General features: G+C 34.9%; 1 protein-coding gene across 5 annotated transcripts in view; it reads right to left on the bottom strand.

Moving 5' to 3' along the window:
- Nucleotides 1-25,671, bottom strand: part of RAP1GDS1 (Rap1 GTPase-GDP dissociation stimulator 1) — a 149,484-nt gene that overhangs the window by 8,861 nt on the left and 114,952 nt on the right. For 4 of the 5 annotated variants that reach the window (XM_007463790.1, XM_007463789.1, XM_007463787.1 and 1 more), the window contains 8 exons: nt 25,514-25,639; nt 15,497-15,640; nt 14,561-14,692; nt 13,257-13,391; nt 11,763-11,888; nt 10,857-10,996; nt 4,779-4,905; nt 1,090-1,218 (listed from right to left, as the gene is read on the bottom strand). In XM_007463790.1, the coding sequence (XP_007463852.1) occupies nt 1,090-1,218; nt 4,779-4,905; nt 10,857-10,996; nt 11,763-11,888; nt 13,257-13,391; nt 14,561-14,692; nt 15,497-15,640; nt 25,514-25,639 (1,059 nt within the window). The remainder of the gene's footprint in view (nt 1-1,089; nt 1,219-4,778; nt 4,906-10,856; nt 10,997-11,762; nt 11,889-13,256; nt 13,392-14,560; nt 14,693-15,496; nt 15,641-25,513; nt 25,640-25,671) is intronic. The other variant, XM_007463788.1, reaches the window with a different exon arrangement.

Here is a 25,671-nt window from a genome sequence, read left to right as displayed (position 1 = left end):
TGCCCATCAAGACTCACTACCAGAGGTGCTTTCCCGACACCCACCCCCTCTACTGCCCATCATTTTGGTTGTTACCATCACCTTGAAAGTGCCTGTCACTAACCAGACAGGACAATTTATGTTCACCACTCCTCACCCAGCACCACTGCAATGTCCCTGCTTACTTCCTTCACAGTCTTGGCTTCCTCGTCCAACCAATGGTAGTAATAATAATGATAACCAACTTTGTGGATGAAATTATGGAATCTTTAAGCATTAAAAAAAAAGGTGGGGGGGGGATGACAGAGTGGATTAAAAAACATGACCCAATAATATGCTGCCTACACTTCAAATACAAGATACCACAGATTGAATCTGAAAGGGTAGAAAAAGATCACGTGAATGTTATTCAAAAGAAAGTAGGAGTAGCTATATTAATATTGGATAAAGTAGACTTCAGAGCAAAGAAAACTACCAGAGACAGAGAGGAACATTACATAACGATAGAAAGGTAAATCCACTAGGAAGGGTGTATGCATCTGCCAACTAAGCTGCAAAATGTATGAAGCAAAACCTGATAGAACTGAAGGGAGATACAGACAAATCAACAATAATAGCCGGAGACTTCAACATCCCTCTCTCAATAATTGACAGACTGAGTAGAAAATCAGCAAGAATACTGAAACACCATTACCAAACAAAAGGATCTAATTCATATTTATAGAACTCACCACTCGATAACAGCAGGATACATGTCCTTTTCAAGTGGTCCATGAAATGTGTAACAAGATATGCCATTGATTTCTTGAACAAACTCCTTAGCTAATATCATGGTATATAAAATCAGAATTTGTTCTTTAAATAAAATATTTTAGGGTTAATGAAACTTAAAGGTATTATTTTTTTAACATTGACTTTTGCCTATATTTTCTATATAACACTTTTCATTATTAAGAATCTTTTGGGAGTATTTGCAGTGTAAAAGTAATCCTGTATCTTCCATAAACTAATTTCTAATGCTTTTAAAACCCAAAGCCACCATTTACTATTATTTTATATTTAATGTCAACCATATGTTGATGAATATCAAATGACAGAGGAAATACGTACCAGATCCCATGAGAGCACAGATCAGGACCATGGAATTATATTTGATTTCAGGAGCACTTCTCTCATCTGCTAGCAGTGTGTGTAAAATCTGTACAAGTTTAGCACTTTCTAGATCTTTCTCAGCAGTGCCTGGAACATGAAACGAAGTATCAGTTATACTCACTGGGTATGAACCTGGTACAATCTGGCTAAATACTATTTCCCTTTCTAGAAACTGATAATGTAAAACCTTTCAAATGGGACTCATAAATAATAATGACATAGATATACAATATTAAATTTAGACCTTGTTAACAGTGTATTTAGACCTAAACTTCAGTAGATATTTCAGGAGTTTAGGCCTGAAATTCAATATTAAAACATTCCTTTAAATATGAGGCAATTAAAAACCTTTATTATGAAAACTGTTAAACGTATACAAAAGCAGAAAAGATAGTATGATACACTATGTACTATCACCATCTTCAACTGTGTATCCTCTATCTCTAGTCTTATCCACTTATTCTGACCCATCCCAAATTATTTTGGAGCAAATCCTATAATCACATAATTTCCTCCACAGGTATTTCAGCACGTATCTTTAAGAGAATCGGACTCCGCAATTCCTATCAAAATCCCAAGAGGATTCTCCATAGGAAATAGATAAGCTTATAGTAAAATTTATGGAAAGCCACAGGCCCTAGAAGAGGTAAACAATCTTGATAAAGAAGAATAAAGCGGGAGGAATTCCTCTACCTGATATGAAGGTCACTGTATAGCTACAGTTATCAAGACAGTGTGGTGTTGGTGGAGAGACAGACACATAGGTCAGAGGAACTGAAAGAAGATCCTAGAAGTAGACCCACACACATAAGCGCAACTGATTTTTGACAAAGGTACAAAATCAATTCAGTTGAGGAAAGACAGCCTTTTCAATAAATGGTGCTGGAGCAATTACATCCATAGGCAAAAAAAAAAAAAGAAAACCTGACCTAAACCTCACATCTTATACAGATATTAATACAAAAAGGATCACAGAGTTAAATGTAAAACTACAGGACTTTCAGAATATAAATAATCCCCAAAACTCAATAGTTAATAACAATTTAGAAAATGGGCAAAGATCTAAATAGGCATTTCACCAAGGAATAAATACAGATGGCAAATAAGCACATAAAGATGTTCATCATCAGTAGTTATTAGAAAAATGGAAATTAAAACTACATGAGATATCACTATATATCTATCAGATTGACTAAAAGAAAAAAACAGGGACAATACTAAACGTTGGTGAGGGTACAGAACAAATTAGATCACTTATGCAGTGCTGGCGGGAATGTAAAATAGTATAGCCACTCTGAAAAACAGGCTGTCAGTTTCTCTAACTATCAATCATGAAGTTACCATACAACCCAGGAGTTATCTAGTAACTCCTAGGCATTTATCTAGAAAAATGAAAATTTATGTTTACATAAAATCCCATATATGAATGTTCATCGTAGCTTTATTTTTAAAAATCCCAAAGTGGAATCAGCCCAGATGTCCTTCAATACGTGAATGGTTAAACAAATTGTGGTACATGCATATCACAAAATACTATTCAGGAAGGAGAAGGAATGAACTATTGACACACAAATCAATGACTCTTTAGGAATTTATACTGAGCAAAAGAAGCCGATTCCATAAGGTCACATATGATATGATTCCATTTATATATTTTTGAAATGAAAAAAATTTTAGAAATGAAGGGCAGATTAGTGGTTTCCAGGGATTAGGAGCAGTGTAGGAGGTAGGTGAATGTGGTTATAAATGGAGGATCCTTGTGGTATTAGAACTGCTCAGATACACCTACACAGGTGATAAACTAAATATAACTTACACACAAGTAAGTACAAGTAAAACTGGGGAAGTATGAATAAGATAGGTACATTGTATCAGTGGTTGGGATGTTACACTAGTTTTGCAAAATGTTACCACTGGGCAAAACTGGGCAAAGTGTAGGAGGGATCTTTCTGTATTATTTCCTACGACTGCTTGTGAATGTAGTTAACAAAAAAAAAAAAAAAAAAAAAAAGGATAAGGACTCTTAAAATGTTGCTTCAATACTATCATCATACAAAAATTTTATAGTAATTCCTTAATATCTAAAAGCCTGTAAGGATACAAGTTTGAAAAAATATGGTTTTCAAAGTATATTTTATATTAAAAAGGTAGTATGACCTCATTTTTAAATCTTAGGCTCAAGGAGCCTAGGAAACATTAGGTGACAACAACCAACAACAAATATGATTATGTTTTGTCATTTTATATAGTTCTGTGGTAAGGTAAACAGACTCAGGCAAATGCTCAGCTATCAGGAAGCAGACAAAATTAAAGCCTATTTAGAAGATACTAGTTATGAAGGGCACAAGACCAGATTCAGCCCAGGATAGGAAGTCAAGGATATTCTGAAATTGCTCTATCACTTTAAGCCATTTTAAAAAATCAAGCCATGAACCCCGTTTGGTATTCAATGTCCTCATCAACTCTCACCTCTTCATCAAAGCTTCCCCTCTTAAAGGTGTCTGGACCTCTGGACAGACTCACATAATCTACCCAAACCATGGAGGAAATCACAGCATCTTTAACCTAAGTTAGTGACCAAAGCCACATATATTTTCTGGATGTTTTCTTTCTTTAGAATTCAAGAAAATTTTACATCCTACTTATACCTGATTTTTAAAAAATTATAAATTGTTTTAATTGTCCCCTTAAGAGGACAAAAATTCAAATCTCTCATACCTGAAATCTGAGTAAATCTGACACTGAAGGAGATATACCATGTTTATCTTTTGGCTTCTCCTTCCTGGGATAAGGGTTGGTGGGTCCACTTGCCCCAGTGTGAGAATTATGGGCAAAAATCATCACTGGAAACTGAGGTGATCAGTTAACAGTATTTACCTGAATGGCTTTGAACCGAACAGGACATGCCTACCAAGTCTATAGTCCTCCTTTATGTAAGGCAACCTCAGGCCTTACCACAGGCCGTGTGACTTTGACTGTCACCAGCTGACTATGTATCAGAGTTTGGTTCCGGAGACAAAGTTGCTACCCATAAACTAGATGCCTATGAGCTAGCTTCTCCTGAAGAATTCTGAGTAACAGGAATGCTACTGCTAGAGAGAAACTACCTGAATCATTTAGACTCTGCTTTGGGGGAATTCTGAATGTAAATACACAGAAGAGTGACATAAAAGGTGAGAATTTAGAATGAAGGCAATGCTGTAGAGCAACAGAAACCATGGTGATAGAGAGGAGGAGGTTAGTAAGAGAGAATCAGTAGTAGAGATGGAAGAGAAGGTCTGGTTGTCTGGAAGAGTAGCAAGCCCTAAACTTGTTGATGTATTTTAAGTATTGTTTCACTTCTCCATGAGGTCTGCTGAAAATGTTTTCTGTATTCCCTAAGTGCCTAAACTTTGAGGTATCATTTAAGAGTCAAACTAAACTTAAAGCATTACCCTAAAAATGTCACCAAAAGAACAACCAAAAAGGACAGCTATGGTGACAATCTATAGAATATGATTTTCCATATACTCAGATCCGGACGGGTACAGAAACACACTGGCAAAATGCTTCTAGTCAAGGTCCTGTCTGACTTCTATTCCACTCCTGTGCCTCCTTTCATCCAAGATAAAAATAGGAGAAAATAAGTTTGTCACTGGGGTACTTACCCAATTCTAAAGCTGCTATTAGTGCCAAAGCAACAAGGGCTTCATTCTGCATTATTACATGTTCACTAGTTGCCATGGTAACTAGATGCTTGATGCCACCACTTTGTACAATGGTTTTAATTACATCCTACAATAAATTAATATCACAGAATTATAAACTTTACTTTTAAACATAAAAAAAACTGCGTTACCATCAGTCAATTCACTGTTGAGTGGTTTTCTGACAGTATCCCTATGAATCATTACATTTAACCATAATTTCTTCTTCTTCACAGAAGAGAAGGAAAAAGCTTTTAGCTTTAAATAAATTCATCAAATGATGACAACTTAAATTACCTAAGCAAAAAAGACCACTGCAGTTCATATCAAGGAATAGAGAGTCCCGGAAGCTAACAAAGTCAAAGAAATAAAAGTGCCATTGCCCCAAATGAAGACTTACCATGAGATCAACAAAAGAGAATAAATCTTGGAATAATAATAATGTAAAAAGTTCTTCCTTTCAAATTTTTATTTTAACACCAGGTAGTTTTTTCAGATGCATCAGGGGAAGCTTTTTACGTATGTATGTGTGCATGTATACATGTATGTATGCAGCCTTTTAAAACCTTTGTTGGATCTAACAAAACTAGATTACATACAAAAGGACTTGAGCAGAATTTAAATCAAAATTCTGTCTCCCTCATTTCTCATGGTGCCTACAGCTCTGTCCTCTCCGGCGGCAGAGGGGCAGTGGGCTCCAGACTCAATAAATCCCACTGACTTTGAGCAAACTACTGACTCTCTGCATCTCAGAGACCACCTATAACACTGAGACAATGTAAGTGTATATCTCATAGGTTTTTGTTATAATTACAAAGTTATTACATGAAGAGCACACATAAAAGTATACAGCAAAGGCTAGACAGAAAGAAATGGGTACATTTATTTCTAGTACTCATCTCTGTCTTCATCTCACTTAGGGTTTTGTTGGATTAAATATGATTTAGTGGAAAGCCTCAATTATAAAATATTTAAAAAGTAATTTTACTACTTTTCACTATTTTTAGTAATTTGAAGTAAGCACTGAATATTTTAAGCAGCCTGTCCAAGTTAGCTTCAATGGTACAAAACTGTAATTAGAAATATTTTCAAATTAATTTGCTAAACTATTGGAAAAAGGGTTTATGCTTTATGCTTCTACCTTATGTAAATTTTTAAGAAAACTATTTATAGACAGTATCTTTGCTTTGAGTCCAAACTTGTTTAGTGAGCAAACATTCTAAATCAATAGAGTCTAAGTTCTGAGTTTCTACAGCAGTTGTGTTCAAGCATTTAATGTCTTTTCACATCAAGTTTTTTAGAAAGTGAGAAACTATCTTTTAAAGCCTTTTCTAATGAAAAGAAAGCCTCCCAATATAGTCAGCCCTCCATACCTTCAGGTTCTGCATCCATGGATTCAACCGACCATGTATTGAAAATATTTGGGGAAAAAAATTTCATAAAGTTTCAAAAAGCAGAACTTGAATTTGCTGTGCGCTGGCAACTATTTAGTAGTTACACTGTATTTCCAACTATCTACTAGCATTTACATCATATTAGGTATTATAAGTTATTTAGAGATGATTTAAAGTATAAGGGGGATGTGTGTAGGTTAGATGGAAATACAATGCCATTTTTATATAAGGGACTTGAGCGTTCACAGATTTTGGTATCTGAGAGGGTGCCCAATCCCCCTCAGATACCAAGGGACGAGGATGACTATATACTGCTTTATACTGCTTACTCAGAGGCAGTTTATTTGAAACTGATACAGAATTCTTAAAATTAGTAAAGAATTTTATAAATATCACAAAGGAGCTTGTTGAGTAAAAAAGATCAAAAGAGATTCACAAGATACATATGCAGTCACCTAGGAAGGTTCCTGGACTGTCATTTCATCCTCTCTTTTGTGATTCACCCTCAAAAGCCCACTGTAGTAGAAAGAAGGGAAAGGAATGAATGAATGAAGAAAATTTGCACATCAGAAATACCAAAAATCATCACCCCCGACCCTGACCCCTTAAATCAAAGCGTAGCTTCTTTTCCATCTCACTTTTCTGGAACGAATATCTGAGTACTGTCCTTTAAAGTGCCTGCCCTCTCTCCTCCTACTTCAATAAATGCTTACTGAGTAAGCTACTCTACAGAATCACTGTACGATAGAATGGGGGATAAAAGATAAATGAAGCATTGTACTTGTGTCATATGACAAAAGAGGATTATTGCTATTGACAGCTACCCTATATGGAGAAACACCTATACACTGGACAACACTTACACACTGGGGTAACTTACAGATAGTAGCTCATTTTTATCCTCACAGAATATCCCACTAGCTAGATATTATCTCCAGTTTATAGATGAAGAAACTGAAGCTTAGATTAAGTTATGGAATTTGCCCCAAATCAGACAGTGATTAAATGGTAAAAAGCCAAGATTCAATCCAGGCAGTTTGACTACTAGGTCTTGTTTTTAACCATTTGTGGTCTATGGAAAAGCATACACACTGAATTCATCATAATGCCAAGCAGAGGCAGTCATTTAATGTGATTTGAAGGGGCTCTATGAATGTATTTTAAAGTTATATTTTGAACTTCAAGATTAAAAAAAAAAGAATATTAGCACCACTCCATAGAGCAAGAAGGTTCATCTGGAGAATTAAAAATAATTTTAACCAATACACTTCTAAAATTAATCCAGAGATTATTTTAACCTCTCTGAAACCATTTCCTTTATAGTAAGTAAACTGTAGATACACATAATGAGACGTTTTCTCTGGGTAATCCTTCTAAACCTTAGATGTCTCTGGAGAGTCTTTAAGAATTTTGGAAATATTTTATAATGCTTTACAAAGTTTGAAACAATATTTTATTTCATAATCCTATTTTTCAAGGAGTTTTCTTATGGAAAGCTAAATTTTGGTACATATATAACTAAGGCAAATTATCTATGTTAACAGTCTCACATATTTAGCATTTATGGTCAGTTTGCTCTTAACTGTTGAGATAAATCCAGCTAAAGACTCTGTTGAAAATTGTATAACAATGTTGTTACAATGGAATGGTTTGAGATAGGCTTGAATTAGAGATAATCGATTTATAAGATTGTAGGCTGGTGTAGCTACTGAAATCACCTACCAAAAATTTTCTTTTTTAATATTGTATCATCAAGGCTCTCAGTACAGGTTTGAGTAAATGTTGGATGAATAAGCAAATGACTAAGTACATTTGTTTAAACAAGTTTTTAGCTTGATACTGATGAAGAATGTTTTACTCTTACAGGTTAAAGAAAAGTGCCTACTTTGATAAGAGGGAATTTTTATTTTCCTATTGTAGAGGCAAACTATATTTCTTTCTCTGTTTTTGATATCCGCAGTCAGAAGGTCCAGCTAGTTGGTTAGGAGTCGTAGCCTAGGGCACTCTTTAGAGGGAAGATGTAATTTTACCTATTGGCATAAGCACAGGGATACACCATACATGGCTGAAAGGCCTAAGGCAACAATGAAACCCCATGAATCAGTGCAAACTTTTGGAGGACTGGACTCTAAGGTAGAATTCAGGGTGACTTTAAAAGGAGTAGAATATTCAAAGTACTTTAAAAGGAGTAGAATACTCAAAGTTTAAGAATAACATAAGGACAGAGCTCTGATTCACAGTTGGTTAAGGATATACAGGAATGTAACAAATTTGTACCTAGTGTTTAATTATTTTAAAAACTTACTCCAGAGCAGCATTTTCCAAAGTATGTCCAGTGGAATGTTAATAGATGCCTCTTGCAAAAAAGACCCACAATTAAATAGCTAAAGTTAAGGAAGTTTCTCTAGAGCTTCTACAGAATTCTAAAGGCAAGTAAAGGGAATGCACTATTATCCTAACTACTCTGACCATGAAACCCTTTTTCTTGGAACATTTCTTGGGGTTATTATTCGATAGAACATATTTTGAGAAATGCTGTTCAAACAGAATCATCTATTCCTTTAATGTTTGTTAAATTTAAAAATAATTTAAATTAATAATTCTAATCCAGAGCTCAAATAACAAACCTTGTATTCTAATCATTAACATCTATGAATCAAGGTTCCTATTGCCTCTTAGTAGCAGTATAATCTCAATTGTAGGAAACATATGTAAAGGAAAAAGTAGCCTATCTGGTACTGAATTGTAAAAAAGTTATAATGTAACTATAAAGTTGCAATCCCATATCATTTCAAATTGTTTATTACACACACACACACACACACACACACACACACACACACACACACACACCCCTACCTAGAAAGGTACCATCCCATATTTCTCATAAGTCTTTTCAAAGAACCTACATAGTGATGGATGCTTAATGGGTATTTTATTTGAAAACTTTTGGGGGGAGGGAGTATGGTATTAGATAAGGGAAAGGGAATCTGTGATAATGAAACCCACAGAAAAGCCTCAAAACCCTCAGATCTCAATATTACAGCATCTGAATAGCTTTGGTTCCAAGATTTGGTTATTTAAGATGATGGAACGTATCTTCCTGTGGACACATTTTTGTGTCCACTAATGGTTTGGTTATACAATTCTGTTAGTTGTTAGTGAACTTAAGGTATATTATGGATTAATCAAATCTTCGTTGGCCTAACCACCACAAGTAACAGGAATTTACCTGAGAGTTCCAAATTCAGATGCCAAAACATGGCTCTGTTTGTTGCAATCTAGTTAACAGAATTATGGTTTGCCTAAATGAAACCACTGGTAAGAATTCTCCTAGAACAGAGCCAAGAATTAGGTAAAGACTGAAAAGGATAGAAGAGTGATTTGGCAGTAAGCAAGTTAGGGAATATCAGTTCTTCCCATAGTCTCTTATTTTGATGAATGGCATGATTACCCCACCTGGTGCTAAGCCCCAAACTTGGAATTCTAAAACCTCCTTCTCCTTGGACCCCACTTTTGAATTCTGTCAATTCTGCCACTCATATCTTTCTCAAATCCTTCTTTTCCATCCTCACTGCTTCTATTAGGTTGAACCATATGATACTTGTTTCTTTGTGTCAAAATGGTTGAATACCAGCAACTTCAAATTGCTTAACCCAAAACCTTAATTCAGGCCCTTATCATCTCGCACGTGTATTTTTGAAAAACTGTGTTTTCCTTGCCCTTAGTGAGCCCTAGAGTCATCTTTCTAATGAAAACCAAATAATGGCACCCTGATGCTTAAAATCCTTTGGGAGCTTCCTAATTCTCTATAGGATAAATTCATACGCCTTAAGCTGGCACATAATTCATCTTGATCCCCTCTTCTCTTCCTCTCTGGTCACTGTCTTTACACACTCTGCTCCAGCAATACTGCTTTACTTGCAGTTTTCCTCTCGGACTATGTTGTTGTAGATCTCTGTGCTGTTGACACACTGTGGTCTTTGCTCGGAGGCCTTTCTATGCTTTCTCTTCCCACTCTCATCCTGAGAGATCCCCAGTTAACATCTAAAACATGACCCCTTCTGTGATGCCCAGACAGTTGGTCTCTCTGTCTTCTAAGTTATATCTGAATTGGAGTCTGTGGCTTTAATGCTGTTTTTATATCTGCCCTCCCACTGGACCGTTAATTCTTGAAAGTCATACTATATTTTATAATACTTACACTGTAAGTACCAAAATGTTGACTGTGAAATGAACAAATGGGCCTGACAGAGCAGTTATGATGAAGAGGTAAAAGGACTACCACAGGAGTTCATTTTGCTATACTTTCTTGATACTTTCCATCTTGTCAACAATATACTTGGTCCTGTACTGGTGTCAGTGAAAATGGATGGGATTTTAGGCTGCTATAGGTGAGACAGGTAGTAGGAAGGTCCAAGTTAACAGCTGCTTTTGCTGCGGGGAAAGATGCCAAGAGGTAGCATCTGATGGGGAGGAACATTCCTGTGGCCGGCCAGCTGGAATAGTTACTATGGTGAAGTCAATTATTTATATGAAGGAGATTTACACAACTCAAGGAATACCTTTACTTTTAAGCTTTTTCTCTTGCCATCTTCTTTTAATCTGTTTCATAAATAAATGAACGGTTTCCTCCAGGACTTACTTTTGATTTACTGTGTCGTATGAGGGCAGAGAGCAGTCTGTTTGACTCCCCCATCACACCAGCGTGATCTTTGGCTTCACACCATTCCACCAAACGCTCCACTAATTGAACATTCTTTCCCAGTTGTTCAGCAGCTTCTGCTATAGGAAAGAAGGCAAACCACAAAGGAATGAATCACTGATAGGCAATCAACTGAAGTAATTGGTAGATATAAGAGTATGAAGGAAAATTACAGGTCTAAAAACAGAACACAACAATTTTATTAAAGCAAGAACTGCAAATATTCCGTATCTGATGGACTAGTGAGATTTTCTATTCAGTTGTGGACTTTTATACAAAAACAAAATAAACAACTTTATACTCTTTTGGTTCAGCCTGGCAGTCTGTTAGTACTCTGGAAAACTGTACTGAAGAATTTTTAGCAGTACTCTAAGGAAACAATATAGAGAAGGTTTAGAATTTAGAAATAAGTAAATAAATGTAACTCATTCCAAGGATTGGTTTTCATTATTGTTTCTGTAAACAGAAAAATGATCTCCTTGTTTGCAGAACAAATTTAAAAAAATTTTAACTGTCACTGTATTGAAACTTGATAATTTTACAAGGTAAGAAAGGGTATAGAAAATGCCAAAACATAAAAACCCCTCATGAACCACTAATAAATCAACCTAAAATTAGATTATATGTACTGAGAGAGAAATGCAATATAATTTCCACTTAAAGTCAATTATAACAAGCATGGAAATTAATGAATGGGGGTTCCAAAACCAATCTCTATTTGCCTTTTATTTGCTACTTATCTTTATGATTACATAATTCTGAAAGCTAAAAACAGGTCCTTTTTCCACTAGAGGCACATTAAGACTATTATACCAAAAATGCACCTTGAGAAAGCATTTCTCTTACCTTGTGCATCTATTAACATTCTTAATGTTCCCAGGAGTTTGAACTGAACTGGGGGCATTTCAGATTTAAGAAATTTCAAAACTGCCTCTGTGACGCCAGCTGATAACATCTTTGCTTTATTTATAACTAGAGAGAGAGAGAAAAAAAAAAACACTGGTTAAAATGATAGCATTTTTGATGATAATCATTCAATTCAATATACATTTTTTGAGTGTCTTATTATCTTAAGGCCCCATGTTATATTTGTCTACTTAAAAACAACATTGTTACTTTTCTGTTAATTTTAAGAATGGGACTGGGAATGGGAGGGTTAGGGGATAAGTATCCTATTTGTCTACAGGAGCACAACATACAAAATCACACTTACTTGCTTTTAAAATCTAATCATAAACTAATTTGTAAAGGAAATCTGACAATGTTGCCTTCTTATTTATGAAAAGCACAATTCCTCAACTTTAATAAATGTTTCTTTTTACCTCTGTCATGGACCCAACTGTTAATATAGATATTATAGACATTAATAAACAATATTAATCTGCTACATGAGCCAAATTGATTTTATATAGATTGCATTTTCATATAGTTGTACTATTTTACCTAATCAGAAATTTACCTTTAGAAAGTAGAATAAAAGGATAGTTTCGACTATATCCTGTATTAGTTCCCATGATAATGTGATTTCAAAAGGCTTGTAATCCAAAAAGGCACATTAAGGCTATTTAAAAAAATTGTACGTCTGCTCGTAGGGAAAAAGAATTCTTAAAAGTCATTCTTTAAGGGATTCTGTTAATTGATACCATTATCTTACCTCAGCTGAAGATGCTTAAAAAATCTTAACTATACAATATGATGAAAATCTAGGAGTTCACAAAAAGTAATAGAATATTTGAATAATCTGAAAAAGGAACATTATGCTTGTATAGTCTCAGAAAACTTCTTTAACATATTATCTCCATTTATTAGTAAGAAAAATGTAGGCAATCTGAAGACTAGTTTTCTTTTCTTGGTCAGGGCAGGTCCACAAATCACATAAACATCTTCCCAAAATGACAGATCTTTATCTCTTACACAGTTGACTCCCATTCTGTTTTTTTTTTAATTAATTTTTATTGGAGTATAGTTGATTTACAATGTTGTGTTAGTTTCTGCTTACAGAAAAGTGAATCAGTTGTACATATACATATATCTACTCTCTTTTAGATTCTTTTCCCATATAGGTCAGTACAGAATATTGAGTAGAGTCCCCTGTGCTGTACAGTAGGCACTATTGCTTTTTGAGCTATTGACCGTGGCTTTGATGTTGTTTCAGAGCAGTTTCTATGACTGAAACCACGAATTTCATTTAAATAATAGGTTAAAATATTGGACTGCACTGAGAATGAGATAAAAGCATTTGAGATAATAAAAAGGCTATTGATACAACTGTCTCAAAGCACCCCATCTCATAGATGACTTTTAGAATAAATCTCATTGGCTCCCACTCTTAAGTCTTACCTGGAATGGCTAGGTTTCTGAGGGCACTTAGTGCTGCGTGCTGCACAGTTACGTTTCCGTCTTCTACATGTCTGTCCAGTAAATCCATAAGTTTTTCTACAATTCCATTGTCTACCATATGGATACAATTTCCATCTAAATAACAACAAAAAACATTTTTTCCCTCTTTACAAATATCTATAAATATTTTGTAAAACTGATGTTTGCCCATTATCTACATTAGGGAAAATGGAGCTATAGGAAAATAAAATGAATTCCATCTCCTTCTTACATCAGATTTACAGATTTTTTTGTTTGTTTACTGACTGAGAAGTCTGATTATAAGATTCTTAAAATAGATAAAATTTTTTAAACTGGCCAAAAAAGTCTCTAGCTGAGTTCCTGATAATATATCAGAAGATGAGTAAGTAGAAACCATATGCTTAAAATGTCCTCCAATAGTTTCCGTTTATAGTGAAGTATGCCAGCGTTCTGCGAACGTTACAGTGACAGTACTCTACATTTTGTCATCATGGCTGATATTTCAATTATTTTTAAAAGACAATTTCTGAAACATTTATAAAGCAGAGAGAATATTATAATGAACTACTATTTATCCCCCATTTAGCTTCAATAATTATCAATATTTTGCCAGTCTTAATTTCATCATTAAGGAGTTAATGATGGTCCCCAAAAAGAAGGAAGGAAAAATGGAATATGTCATCTGTTATAACATGCTATAACAATGGTTAATACTCAAATAAAATCAAATTAAAAACAAAAATAACTCATATTTCCTAGACACAGTATAAGTTTTTAGAGGGAACAGCAGAAGTGTCAGACTTCAGAAACATACATGGAGGTCTGGTGCCTCTGAAATTTTATTTAAGTAAATATTCTATCCTAAACCAGAAGATTACCCATGCTTAGATTTTATAGGCTATAAATGAGGCACAATAATGAATACTCAGATTATTAAATCCAAAATAAAATCACCAGGCAAAAAAGTATATCCTCCCAGATCAGATGTTTACTAGAATGGGAGTCAAGTTTATTCATCCCTGAAGTACACAGTACTCAAAAGAAAGACTTCATAATCACTGTTCATGACCTTTAAACTATTAGAACTTAGTTGAATTGCATAAAATATGTAATTTGTTGGGAAAGTCAATATTAGTATTTCAGATTTCTGAAAAATTAAGGTAGTATTACACACAGATACTGCACACGCTTCTGAACTGTTTTAGGTTTAGTATACGTTATGGCAAAGCAAAATTTAAAAATACAGAAGGTCTGATTTAATAAGGATGAACTCATATGCTTACCATTTCTGGCAAAATTTGCAATTGCCAATGCTCCAGCAAGCTGTAGCTGGTGGTTATTTGATGGAATCCAAGACAGTACCCTTTGAAACACATTACCTTTTCCTCCTTCAAATAATTTCTGCATGGATTCATCTAGAGGTAAATGCAACAGGTAAGAGGAAAATACTTAGAAGTACCAACTTAGAAGTAACATATCCCTATTCTTAACTGAATACCCAATTGGGAAATCACATATTGATACTTTACAATCTATAATTCACAAAGGGAAAAGTAATGACTCTATTTCTTAAATAAATTTATAAATTTATTTATTTTTGGCTGCGTTGGGTCCTTGTTGCTGCACGCGGGCTTTCTCTAGTTGTGGTGAGTGGGGACTATTCTTCGTTGCGGTGCGCGGGCTTCTCATTGCGGTGCCTTCTTGTTGCGGAGCACGGGCTCTAGGCGCGCAGGCTTCAGTAGTTGTGGCACGCGGGCTCAGTAGTTGTGGCTCACAGGCTGCAAAGCGCAGGCTCAGTAGTTGTGGCTCACGGGCTTAGTTGCTCCGCGGCATGTGGGATCTTCCTAGACCAGGGCTCGAACCCGTGTCCCCTGCATTGGCAGGTGGATTCTTAACCAGTGCACCACCAGGGAAGTCCCAGTAATGACTCTTTTTCTAATAACCTTTTAGCAGAGACTGGACAAAAGGGCTTAGAATTTTTCTAGTCTAAGTCCCAAGTAGCCATCTCGCTTTTAGTCCTTTGGTGCCACAACTGTCTCTTCTATATGACAGCTCTTTAAATACTGGAAGATGTATTTAAGGTTCCAAAATCATCACATCAACAGGATTAAGTGTGACAGGAAAATGAGAAAATGCCTAATATAGTATTTATGAAAGAGACGATAAATTTTTAAATACCTGACAGTCATGTTCTTTCGTTGGCATAAATTACAACTCACCTCCAAGGAGTAATAAAACCATGAGATCTGAAGCGGTTTTGAGCTCAGCAATAGCCTCCTCTTTGTCACTATCCACTTTCTGCTGAACAATCTCTAGTAGACATTCTACCAGGCCTGCTTCAACCAGCTGTAGCTTAATAGCATCTAAAGAATAATGTGAACAAAATAACCAAAATTTGAGATGAAATAGGAATTCTGGTATAAGCAATTTAATGTAAAGAATTATTAAAAAACCAAAAAAGTGCATGATTTAGATAACACACCTCTGAAGATTTGAGTTTCAAAAGGGAGTATCTGACAGTGCAGCTTAAATACACAAAAGCTTTATTTCATTTCTATTTGATACGATGTCACTTTTCACAATGTCTGACAGCAACTAAACAAATTGATTCTCAGCTCTGAAGGTAAGTAATATCATTCTACTGTTATTCTAGATATTATGCTCACATTTAAAAGGCAATACTATAAAATATTGCACACTGTTTAAAATAAAACACACATAACTGTTAAAGTTAAAACACATTCACTAATGGAGTTTGAATACCAAGATACTAAAAAGAGGTATTAGTAAATTTCAAAGTATATCACAAGTATGTACATTTGGATTCATATTTGTACAGATGTTATTTTTCTAGGGCAGTTAATTAATTTGTAAATTTCTGAACTTGAAAGTCATGTTTTTAGAAAGCATTTCAGGTTTTCATTAATTTGAAGCTTTCTTGGGTGATGGGTACATGGTGGTTCATTATACTACAATCTCTCTATATCTGAATAGGTTGTTTTTTTAAAAAAAAAAAAAAAATTTATTTATTTATTTATTTTTGGCTGCGTTGGGTCTTCCTTGCTGTGTGCAGGCTTTCTCTACTTGTGGTGAGCGGGAGCCACTCTTCGTTGTGGTGCGCGGGCTTCTCATTGCAGTAGCTTCTCTTGTTGCGGAGCACGGGTTCTAGGCATGCGGGCTTCAGTAGTTGTGGCACGTGGGCTCAGTAGTTGTGGGTCGTGGGCTCTAGAGCACAGGCTCAGTAGTTGTGGTGCACGGGCTTAGTTGCTCCGCAGCATGTGGGATCTTCCCGGACCAGGGCTCAAACCCGTGTCCCCTGCATTGGCAGGCGGATCCTTAACTACTGCACCACCAGGGAAGTCCCTGAATAGGTTTTTAAATTTTCACCATAAAAGTTGAAAGAAACAAATAACTTTCAAGTTTTCTGGTGGATAACTAACAAACTAAGGAATTTTAGAGACAGAATTTACATACCAATTATATTTTTAAAAATCATCTTCATAGCAAACTCTGTGAGCCTATCAAATCGATATTGTTTGCACCACTAATATCTTAAATATTCTTTCATTATAGAACTTACTTCGTTGAAGATTTTATATTTGCATCCATATCTGTCTCCCCCAATATACCTCATTCATCTTTGTGTTTTAACCTAAATTGGCCTACTTAAATATTTTGGGTATATTTGATACTGCTTAAGATAAATGCTGATCAACTGACCTCAGAAATACATTTGTTACACATAAATTTTTTAATTTAAATTGTATTTTCTAGTTGGATTTTATTTTAGTCTTCAGTTTCCCTAAGCTGTATATGCACATATCTACAGCAATGGCAGTTCAAGTTTTTTATTTGGAAGAAACTTTTTTATTTGGAAAGACTGTTATCATACTTAAGACTTGTTCTTTCAGACAATTTTAATGTGTAAAAGTTTGGCTTTTTTCTATCACTAGGATCGCTGATATTCTTTAGCATATTATTTCAGAATACACAGAATATTCAACCTGTAATATTTTTTTAAAAGGTATACTTGCACTGTGCTATGCTGAAAGTAGGGAGCTTCCTTGGTTACAGAATGACAGAAGTAGAAATGTGTGGCGACTAGAATTGAAAGCCACAATGAAAAAGCCTTAAAATTACAAAAAACCTTGAATTATACAAATCCCAGTTTAAATGTTGGAATCACTCTCCTTTGCATACAAGGAAAACCAAGGATGATAACCTAGCTAAGGCTAGTCCAGAAACAAGTTTTCAAAAGTATCATTCAATCCACAGCACAGTTATAAAACACAAGTGAAAATAGTGGAGGACAAAACAAATAAGAGAGAAAAACACTGTTATTTTGAAATATTGCAAGGAAGGGTACAGGTCATTCTCTGGCATAAAATTGACTGAAGGTCACAATGAAAATTTCCTATTTGGCCAAACCACCAAATGAGAGGAAAAATAAATTTCTTCCTAAAGAATAAGATCTAAGGCATTCAGAAGATTTAAAATGTGTCAGGATTAAAGTTTACAGATCTTTCCTCTCAACAGTTTAACTGTAGTCACATATATAAGTGGGAAGCTTAAATTGCCTTATTAAAAAGGATTAATGAGGCATTCTGCCAAAGCAGACAGCCCAGCACACACTGATCAATACCATTCTGCCCAAGGACATCTATCTTTATCACCACCATTTGCATATATACGCACATATATGTACATACATATATATATGTACAGGTATATCTGTATAAACGTATATTTGAAAATCTTTTCTAAGTGGTGAAAAAAAGCCCACAAATGCCACAGAGTGCATAAAATATACGTTACTCTTAATTACTATTACTAAGTAAATAACTGTGTAACTATCACCTAGATCAAGAAATTCATTGCCAACAACCCTGGAAGCCCCTCTGTGCTTTACTTGTTTCTATCACATATCCCTCCCTTTCAAATCACCACACTATTTAAGGTAATCACATCCATACTTTTATAGTTTCACCAAATAATCATTCCTAAAAACTATAGTTAATTTTAGCTTTTTTGTAACTTCATATAAATGGAATCGTAAAATATGTATTTTTCAGTGTTGGCTTTTTCCTTTTAATATTTTTATAAGATTCATCTACACTATTGGTTACAGCTGTCTTCATTCTTTCATAACTGTATTTTTCCATAATATGGATATACCATAATTTATTTATTCTAATGTTAATGGATATGAGTTGTTTCCATTTATTCATTATTACAAATAATGCTGTTATGAACATTCTTGTAATGGCTCCTGGTGCACATGTACCCATTTCTGGGTATACACCTAACAGTGGAATTGTTGGCTCACAGGGAAGGCATACCTCCAACTCAGTAGATACTGTTCTCCAAATTGTACCAATTTACACTCCCATCAGCACTTAATGAGTTTCCACTGTTCCACACCTTCATCGACACTTGGTATTATCACTTTCCAGTGAGTACACAATGGTATTTTATTGTGGTTTTATTTTGCAGTCCCTGATTTTTAATTAGTTGAGCATATTTTCATGTGTTTATTAGCCACTTGGATTTTATCTTTTGCCTTCTTAAATCGTTTGCACATTTTCCCACTGGGTTTTCTACATTTTTCTTAATGATTTGAGGGAGTTTTTCTATATATTGTACACATCAGCCCTCTGTTGGTTACATGTGTTGTAAATAAATTCTCATCTACTGTCATGCTTTTCATTCTTAATGGTGTTCTTTGAGGAATAAACGTTTTTCCTTTTAAAATAACAAAATTTATAAATTTTTCCTTTATAGTTACAGCTTTTTGTGACTTAAGAAAACTTTCTGTACTCCAAGGCTGTGATGATATTCTCCTATCTCCTATTTTAAGATAAACTTTATTGTTTCAACTTTTATGTTCAGGTCAATAATCTATCTGAAATGAAATTTAAAAAATAGTATCGGGACTTCCCTGGTGGTGCAGTGGTTAAGAATCCGCATGCCAATGCAGGGGACACAGGTTCAATCCCTGGTCCGGGAGGATCCCACATGCTGCTGAGCAACTAAGCCCGTGCGCCACAACTCCTGGGCCTGCGCTCTAGAGCCCACGAGCCACAACTGAGCCTGCGCACCTAGAGTCCATGCTCCACAACAAGAGAAGCCACCGCGATGAGAAGCCCGCACACCACAATGAAGAGTAGCCCCCACTCGTTACAACTAGAGAAAACCCATGTGCAGCAACGAAGACCCAACGCAGCCAAAAATAAATAAAAATTTTAAAAAATTTAAAGAATAAAAATAGTATTAAGTGGGATTGTATGAGTGTCTCCAATGGTACTTTTTTTCCATTCCCAGCACTGTTAATTAAAAAGATTTTCCTTTCAATATAGTTTTGCAGTGACACCTTTTTTTCTTAGTAAAATAAACATCTACTAATGCATCCATTTGTTTCTGGGCTATCCTGTTCGACTGGTCTTCTTGTCCATCTTTGAACCAATACCACATTGTCTTTTAAATACTACAGTTTTATCAGAATGAAATTTTATTATTGTTATGCAATAAAATCAGTTCTGCTACCTTAGTCTCTTTCACAGTATCTTGGCTACTCTTGGTCTTTGGGATTTTTTTTTTTTTTTAAAGATGTTGGGGGTAGAAGTTTATTAATTAATTAATTTATTTTTGCTGTGTTGGGTCTTCGTTTCTGTGCGAGGGCTTTCTCTAGTTGCGGCAAGCGGGGGCCACTCTTCATCGCGGTGCGCGGGCCTCTCACTATCGCGGCCTCTCTTGTTGCGGAGCACAGGCTCCGGACGCGCAGGCTCAGTAGTTGTGGCTCACAGGCCTAGTTGCTCCGCAGCATGTGGGATCCTCCCAGACCAGGGCTCAAACTCGTATCCCCTGCATTAGCAGGCAGATTCTCAACCACTGCACCACCAGGGAAGCCCGGTCTTTGGGATTTTGATGAGAACTGCCATAAGTCTTCAGATCAGTATGGTGAGATATAAGATCATTACAAAATCGAGGTTTCCAATCTATGGAAGTGATATAGCTTTGCACTTATTTAGATTTTAATTTCTCTTGATGACTTTCTACAGTTTTCTTACACATCTTTTATTTATTTATTTATTTTTCAAATTTCATTTGATGGTATTTCCAAGATGACATTAAAAAGTAACAATTCTAACCATTTGTTGCTTAAACAGGAAAAGTTTTTTTAAAAAAAGAGTAACACCAAAATGGGCTTCCCTGGTGGTGCAGTGGTTGAGAGTCCACCTGCCGATGCAGGGGACGCGGGTTCATGCCCTGGTCCGGGAGGATCCCACATGCCGCAGAGCGGCTGGGCCCATGAGCCATGGCCACTGAGCCTGCGCGTCCGCAGCCTGTGCTCCGCAACGGGAGAGGCCTGCGTACCGCAAAAAAAAAAAGAATAACATCAAAACTGTATCTGTTAAAAGACTGTCATTGTCTCATACAGTCCCACCCTCTTCTTGAAATTGCAACACAACCTCTAGATTTCACAAAAAGAGAAATCCAAAATGTGGTATCTTCATAAAGAAATGGCACATAGATCTATGTGTTTTACCCAATGGCTTCAATAATTTCTTTGTCTGGGTCAGTACTGGTTTCTGCAGAATTGGAATGCTGTCTGGGATAATGACTATGGGTCATCTCTCCATTTGTAAGTTCAATCAAATGAAACACTTGCTTTTCGAACAACTAGCAAAGAAGAAATGAACAATGAAATCCAGTATTTGCTGGATATGAGGGTTGTTGACAACTAAGAATAAATAGAATAAATAATAAAAGTGAAGTAGGCTTATATAACAGAATGTTATGCATAACTCTTAAAACATATTGTTGAGCAACAAAAGTTAAGAATACAAGGAAACTTATAGAAAAATGTCACTTGTGTAAATTATAAACAGATACATTCATGAAACTATATCAATACAATTTCATATAAGCATACACAAACACATCTATTACATGCATTAAAGTCGAATCTTCTGGTAAATGGTGTGCCTGAGGAAGACAGTGGTGGGGAAGGGCTAAGGAAGAAGGCTACAAGGAGAGAGACCTTGTTTAGATTACACATCTTTTATTAGTCCATTCTTAAGGATTCCTTTTTTTTTTTTTTTTGGCACACTGCACTGCTTGCAGGATCTTAGTTCCGTGACTAAGGGTCATACCCAGGTCCCTGGCAGTGGAAGCAAGGAGTTCTAACCACTGGACCGCCAGGGAATTCCCTTAAACATTTCATTTTTTATACTACAGTAAACAGTGTATTTTTAAAAATATATTTTCTGTTTTTGCTGGTATGTAGAAATACAATGCTTTGGGTTTTTAGATGATTTTCTTTGTCTTGCCTGGCAACCCAACCAAATTCTAATTTTAAAAATTAATCTATATTCTTTTGTATTTTTGATATACATAATCATATCTATGAATAATGATAGTTTTATTTATTTCTTTCCTATCTTTTCTTTCTTTCTTTTTTACTCTACAGCACTGGATAGTTCCTACAATACAATAAGAAATAAAAACGGGGATGACCTTTCTTATTCCCAATCTTAAAAGGAAATGCTTTTTGTTATACCACTCAGTATGATGCTTTCTATATAGCCTTCTGGTTATATATTCTTTTCATTCTCTTCTAGTGATGGTTTGCAAAGAGTTTTTAAAAATCATGGAAGGATGGCTAATCTTATAAAATGCTTTTTCTGAATGACAAGATCATATGATTTTTTCCCCTTTATTAAGTTTTAATGTGATGAATTATATTGATTGAATTTGGAATACTAAACTACTTTATATTTCTAGAATAAATCCAATTTGGTATGATGATTAATTTTTAAATATATTATTGGATTTTGTTTGCTAGAAGTTTATGGGAATTTTGGATCTATGTTCATGGTGAGACTGGCCTTTAATTTTTATTCTTGTATTGCCCTTGTTGGTATTTTATTAGCTTCACAAAATATATTGGTGAGTATATCTACTTTTCCTATTCTGGAAAAAATTTAAGATAAGATTACTCAGCTTTTCTATTCTATATCACCCATACTTGAAAATGTATTGGCATCAAATTTTCATAACATTCTCCGAATATCTGTAAGATCTGTAGTGAGATCTCTGTTTTCTTGATTTTGGTTATTTGTACTTTCTCTCTCTTTTTTTCCTGATTAATCCTACTAGTGATTTACCAGTTTTATGATGTCTTTTCAGACTCAACATAGGCAAGTATATGCTTATATTACATTACATATATTCTATTTTATTAATTTCAGTTCCTGTATTTCCTTCCTTCTATTGTAATTTCTTTGGGTTTCATTTATGTTTTCCCTCTCTCAATTCCTAAGATTAATACTGAGCTCACTGATGTTAGTTTTTTCCTCTTCTATTATATTCATTTATAGTGAAAAAAAAATCCCTCTAAGTATGGCTTTACCTGCAACACACAAGGTTTCAGATAGTGTTCTCATTTTCATTATTAGAAAAACGTTCTAATTTTCTTCATGATTCTTCTTTGACCTCCGAGTTATCTGAAGTGTATTTCTTAATATCTAAACAAATGGGGATTTCCTAGTTATCTTTTTATTATTAGTTACTATTGTAATTCACTTAGATCAGAGAACATACTCTAAGATTGCAATCCTTTGATATTTTTTTCCACCAGTATACATGTTTTAAATGTTTCATATGTACTTGAAAAGAAAGGGCTCTGAAGCAGGGTGCAGTGTTCCAAAATATGTCCATTAAATCAATTTTCTTAATCATGTTGCCCACATTTTCTACATTCCTATTTTTTAATGTTTGTTCTATAATGATTTTTGTGGATATTTAGGGTGCCTCATAGTTCTGAATATTTTTGCTTCATATCTTTTGACATAATGTACATTTTTATAGCTTCCAAGAATTGGACCTTTTATCATGATAAAGTCACCTTCTTTATCTCTACCAAGTCTTTTAATATTAAAGTCTCTTTTATCTGATATTAATATAACTACCTCAGCCTTTTTTAGGTTTGAATGGTATATTTTTTCCAATCTTTTTAATCTCAACCTTTTAAATCTCCTCATACTTAAGAAGTGTTGCTTGTTTAAAAAAAAGCTGGTTTTTTAAAATTCAGTTAACGATTAGTCTTTTAACTAAAGCATTCAGGCCACATACATTTAATGTAATTAATGAAATACTGTGTCATAAATCTAGCATATTTTTTCCGTCCTATTTTTACCCCCTGTTCCCTGTTCCCTTTTCTCTCTGCTCTTCTGTTAATTAGGACTGATGGGGTATTAAAACAAAAAAAACCTTTCCATAAATCCTTCCATTAGTTTGGTAGTTACAGACTGGTTTTAAAAATTATTTTAGTTCACCTTAAAATTTGAAATAATTTATTCACCAGAATCTAATAGTACTTTCCTCCATGTAGTACAAAGGTCTTGGGACTCTTTAATTACTTTTACCTCCCTCCAGATTCATACACTCATTCTGTGGTGCATTTTAGATTATACACATATACATTTTAAAGTTCACAGTGAATTATTTTTATTACTTTATATATTCAATGTTCATGAGTTTACACACATATTTACTGGGTTATTTCGCTTCCTTCTCCTCCCTTGTACCTACAACCTTCCTTCTGGAGTCAGTTTCCTTTTGTTTTTGGAATCATTTTCCTATTTTCTAACAAACATCCTTTATAATTTCCTTTAGTAAGGGTATATTGGTGGTGAACTTTCACAGTTTCTAACCAGAAAATATCTTCATTTTGGTTTCAGTTTTGATGGGTATTTTCATTGGGTTTGGAATTTTAGATTGAATTTATTTTCTTTCGGCACACAGAAGATGTTTGCCATCTGGCTTTCATTGCTGCTGTCAAGAAGTTAGCTGTCAAACTTTTGCCTCTTTTAAGGTAATCTATTTTTTTCCTGGCTACTTTTAAAACTTTTTTCATATTTTTTTTTTTGCAATTTCAATATGATGTATCAAAATGTGTATTTCTTTTTATCATGTTTTAAATTCAATGGGCTTCTTGAATCTTTGATATCTTTCATAATTTCTGGTAAGGGTTCTGACAAAATTTCTTCAAACTTCTACCCTCTCATCTGCCCTCCTGGGACTCCAAAAAATGTATATGAGACCCTCTCACTTTATACTCTGTACCTCTTATTCTCTCTTATGTATATTGGTTCTTTTATTTCTCTTTATTTCATTCTGGATTTTCTTCCAATCTATCTTCCAGTTCACTGGTTCTCTAATTCAACTATATTTAATCTGCTGTTAAACTCATCTATTAGGTTCTTAAATTTTTTTTTTTTTTTTTTGCGGTACGCAGGCCTCTCACTGTTGTGGCCTCTCCCATTGTGGAGCACAGGCTCCAGATGCACAGGCTCAGTGGCCATGGCTCACGGGCCTAGCCGCTCCACGGCATGTGGGATCTTCCTGGACCAGGGCACGAACCCATGTCCCCTGCATCGGCAGGCGGACTCTCAACCACTGTGGCACCAGGGAAGCCCTATTAGGTTCTTAATTTTGGTTGTATTTTTCAATTCAGGAATTTCCAATTGCTTCTTTTTCAAATCTGCTATTCATTCCACTTTTTACAGTTTCTAGTTTCCTTCTAAAAATTTTAAGCTTGTTTTTAACTCTCTGAACATAATAAGCATACCTGTTTTGAGTCAATGTCTAATAATTCCAGTATCTGGAGATTTGCTGCTGTTGCCTGTTCTTTGTGCTGATTCTTGCTTACAATGTCTTATCTCCTCATGTGTCTGGTCCTCTTTGATTGTGTGCTAGACACTGTATTTGAAAAATTATTTATATGGGATGGTTTGCTTACTCTGGTTCCCTCTTATTCCTAGAGTGTATCCCTTAAGATTTTTCGCTCAAAGACAGGAATAGTTTACCAGTGTTCACACTGTTGGTAGGCCTGGTACTCTAACTTTTATGACCGTTTTGCCCTGCAAGGGTACATAAGTGGAGTTCAGCCTATTGGCTGCCTTTTCCAGGTTGGCATAAGAATGTGTAAGCTACAGAACCATCTTTGCCAAGATTATAAAATCAAAGAAACTTGGAAAGTAGCTTTGGCCAATGTAGATATAGTTATGCAGTAGATAATGTAGCTGAAGTAAGAGATACACAAAATAAAACTTATCACATCATTAATTAAAAAAAAAGAATTTTGAGTTAAATAGCTGGCAATTAAATAATATTAGAAAAAAATGGAAAAAGCCTACATGATCAAAAATCAAGAGATGCATTTATTTTCTCACCGTTTTCTGCCAATGGAGCAAGAACCTCAAACACCATTTCCCTCTTATCATGATCTATTTGTTTCTTGAAGAGTTTTACCAGCTCTTCAGCAATGTTTGTACTGGCAAACTGTTCTTTACTTGACTCTGTAAAAAACAAGAGGAAAATTTAGAGTAAT

This window comes from Lipotes vexillifer, unplaced genomic scaffold, assembly GCF_000442215.2.
Source record: "Lipotes vexillifer unplaced genomic scaffold, Lipotes_vexillifer_v1.1 scaffold49, whole genome shotgun sequence".
NCBI lineage: Eukaryota > Metazoa > Chordata > Mammalia > Artiodactyla > Lipotidae > Lipotes > Lipotes vexillifer.
This window is presented reverse-complemented; position numbering and strand designations above follow the sequence as displayed.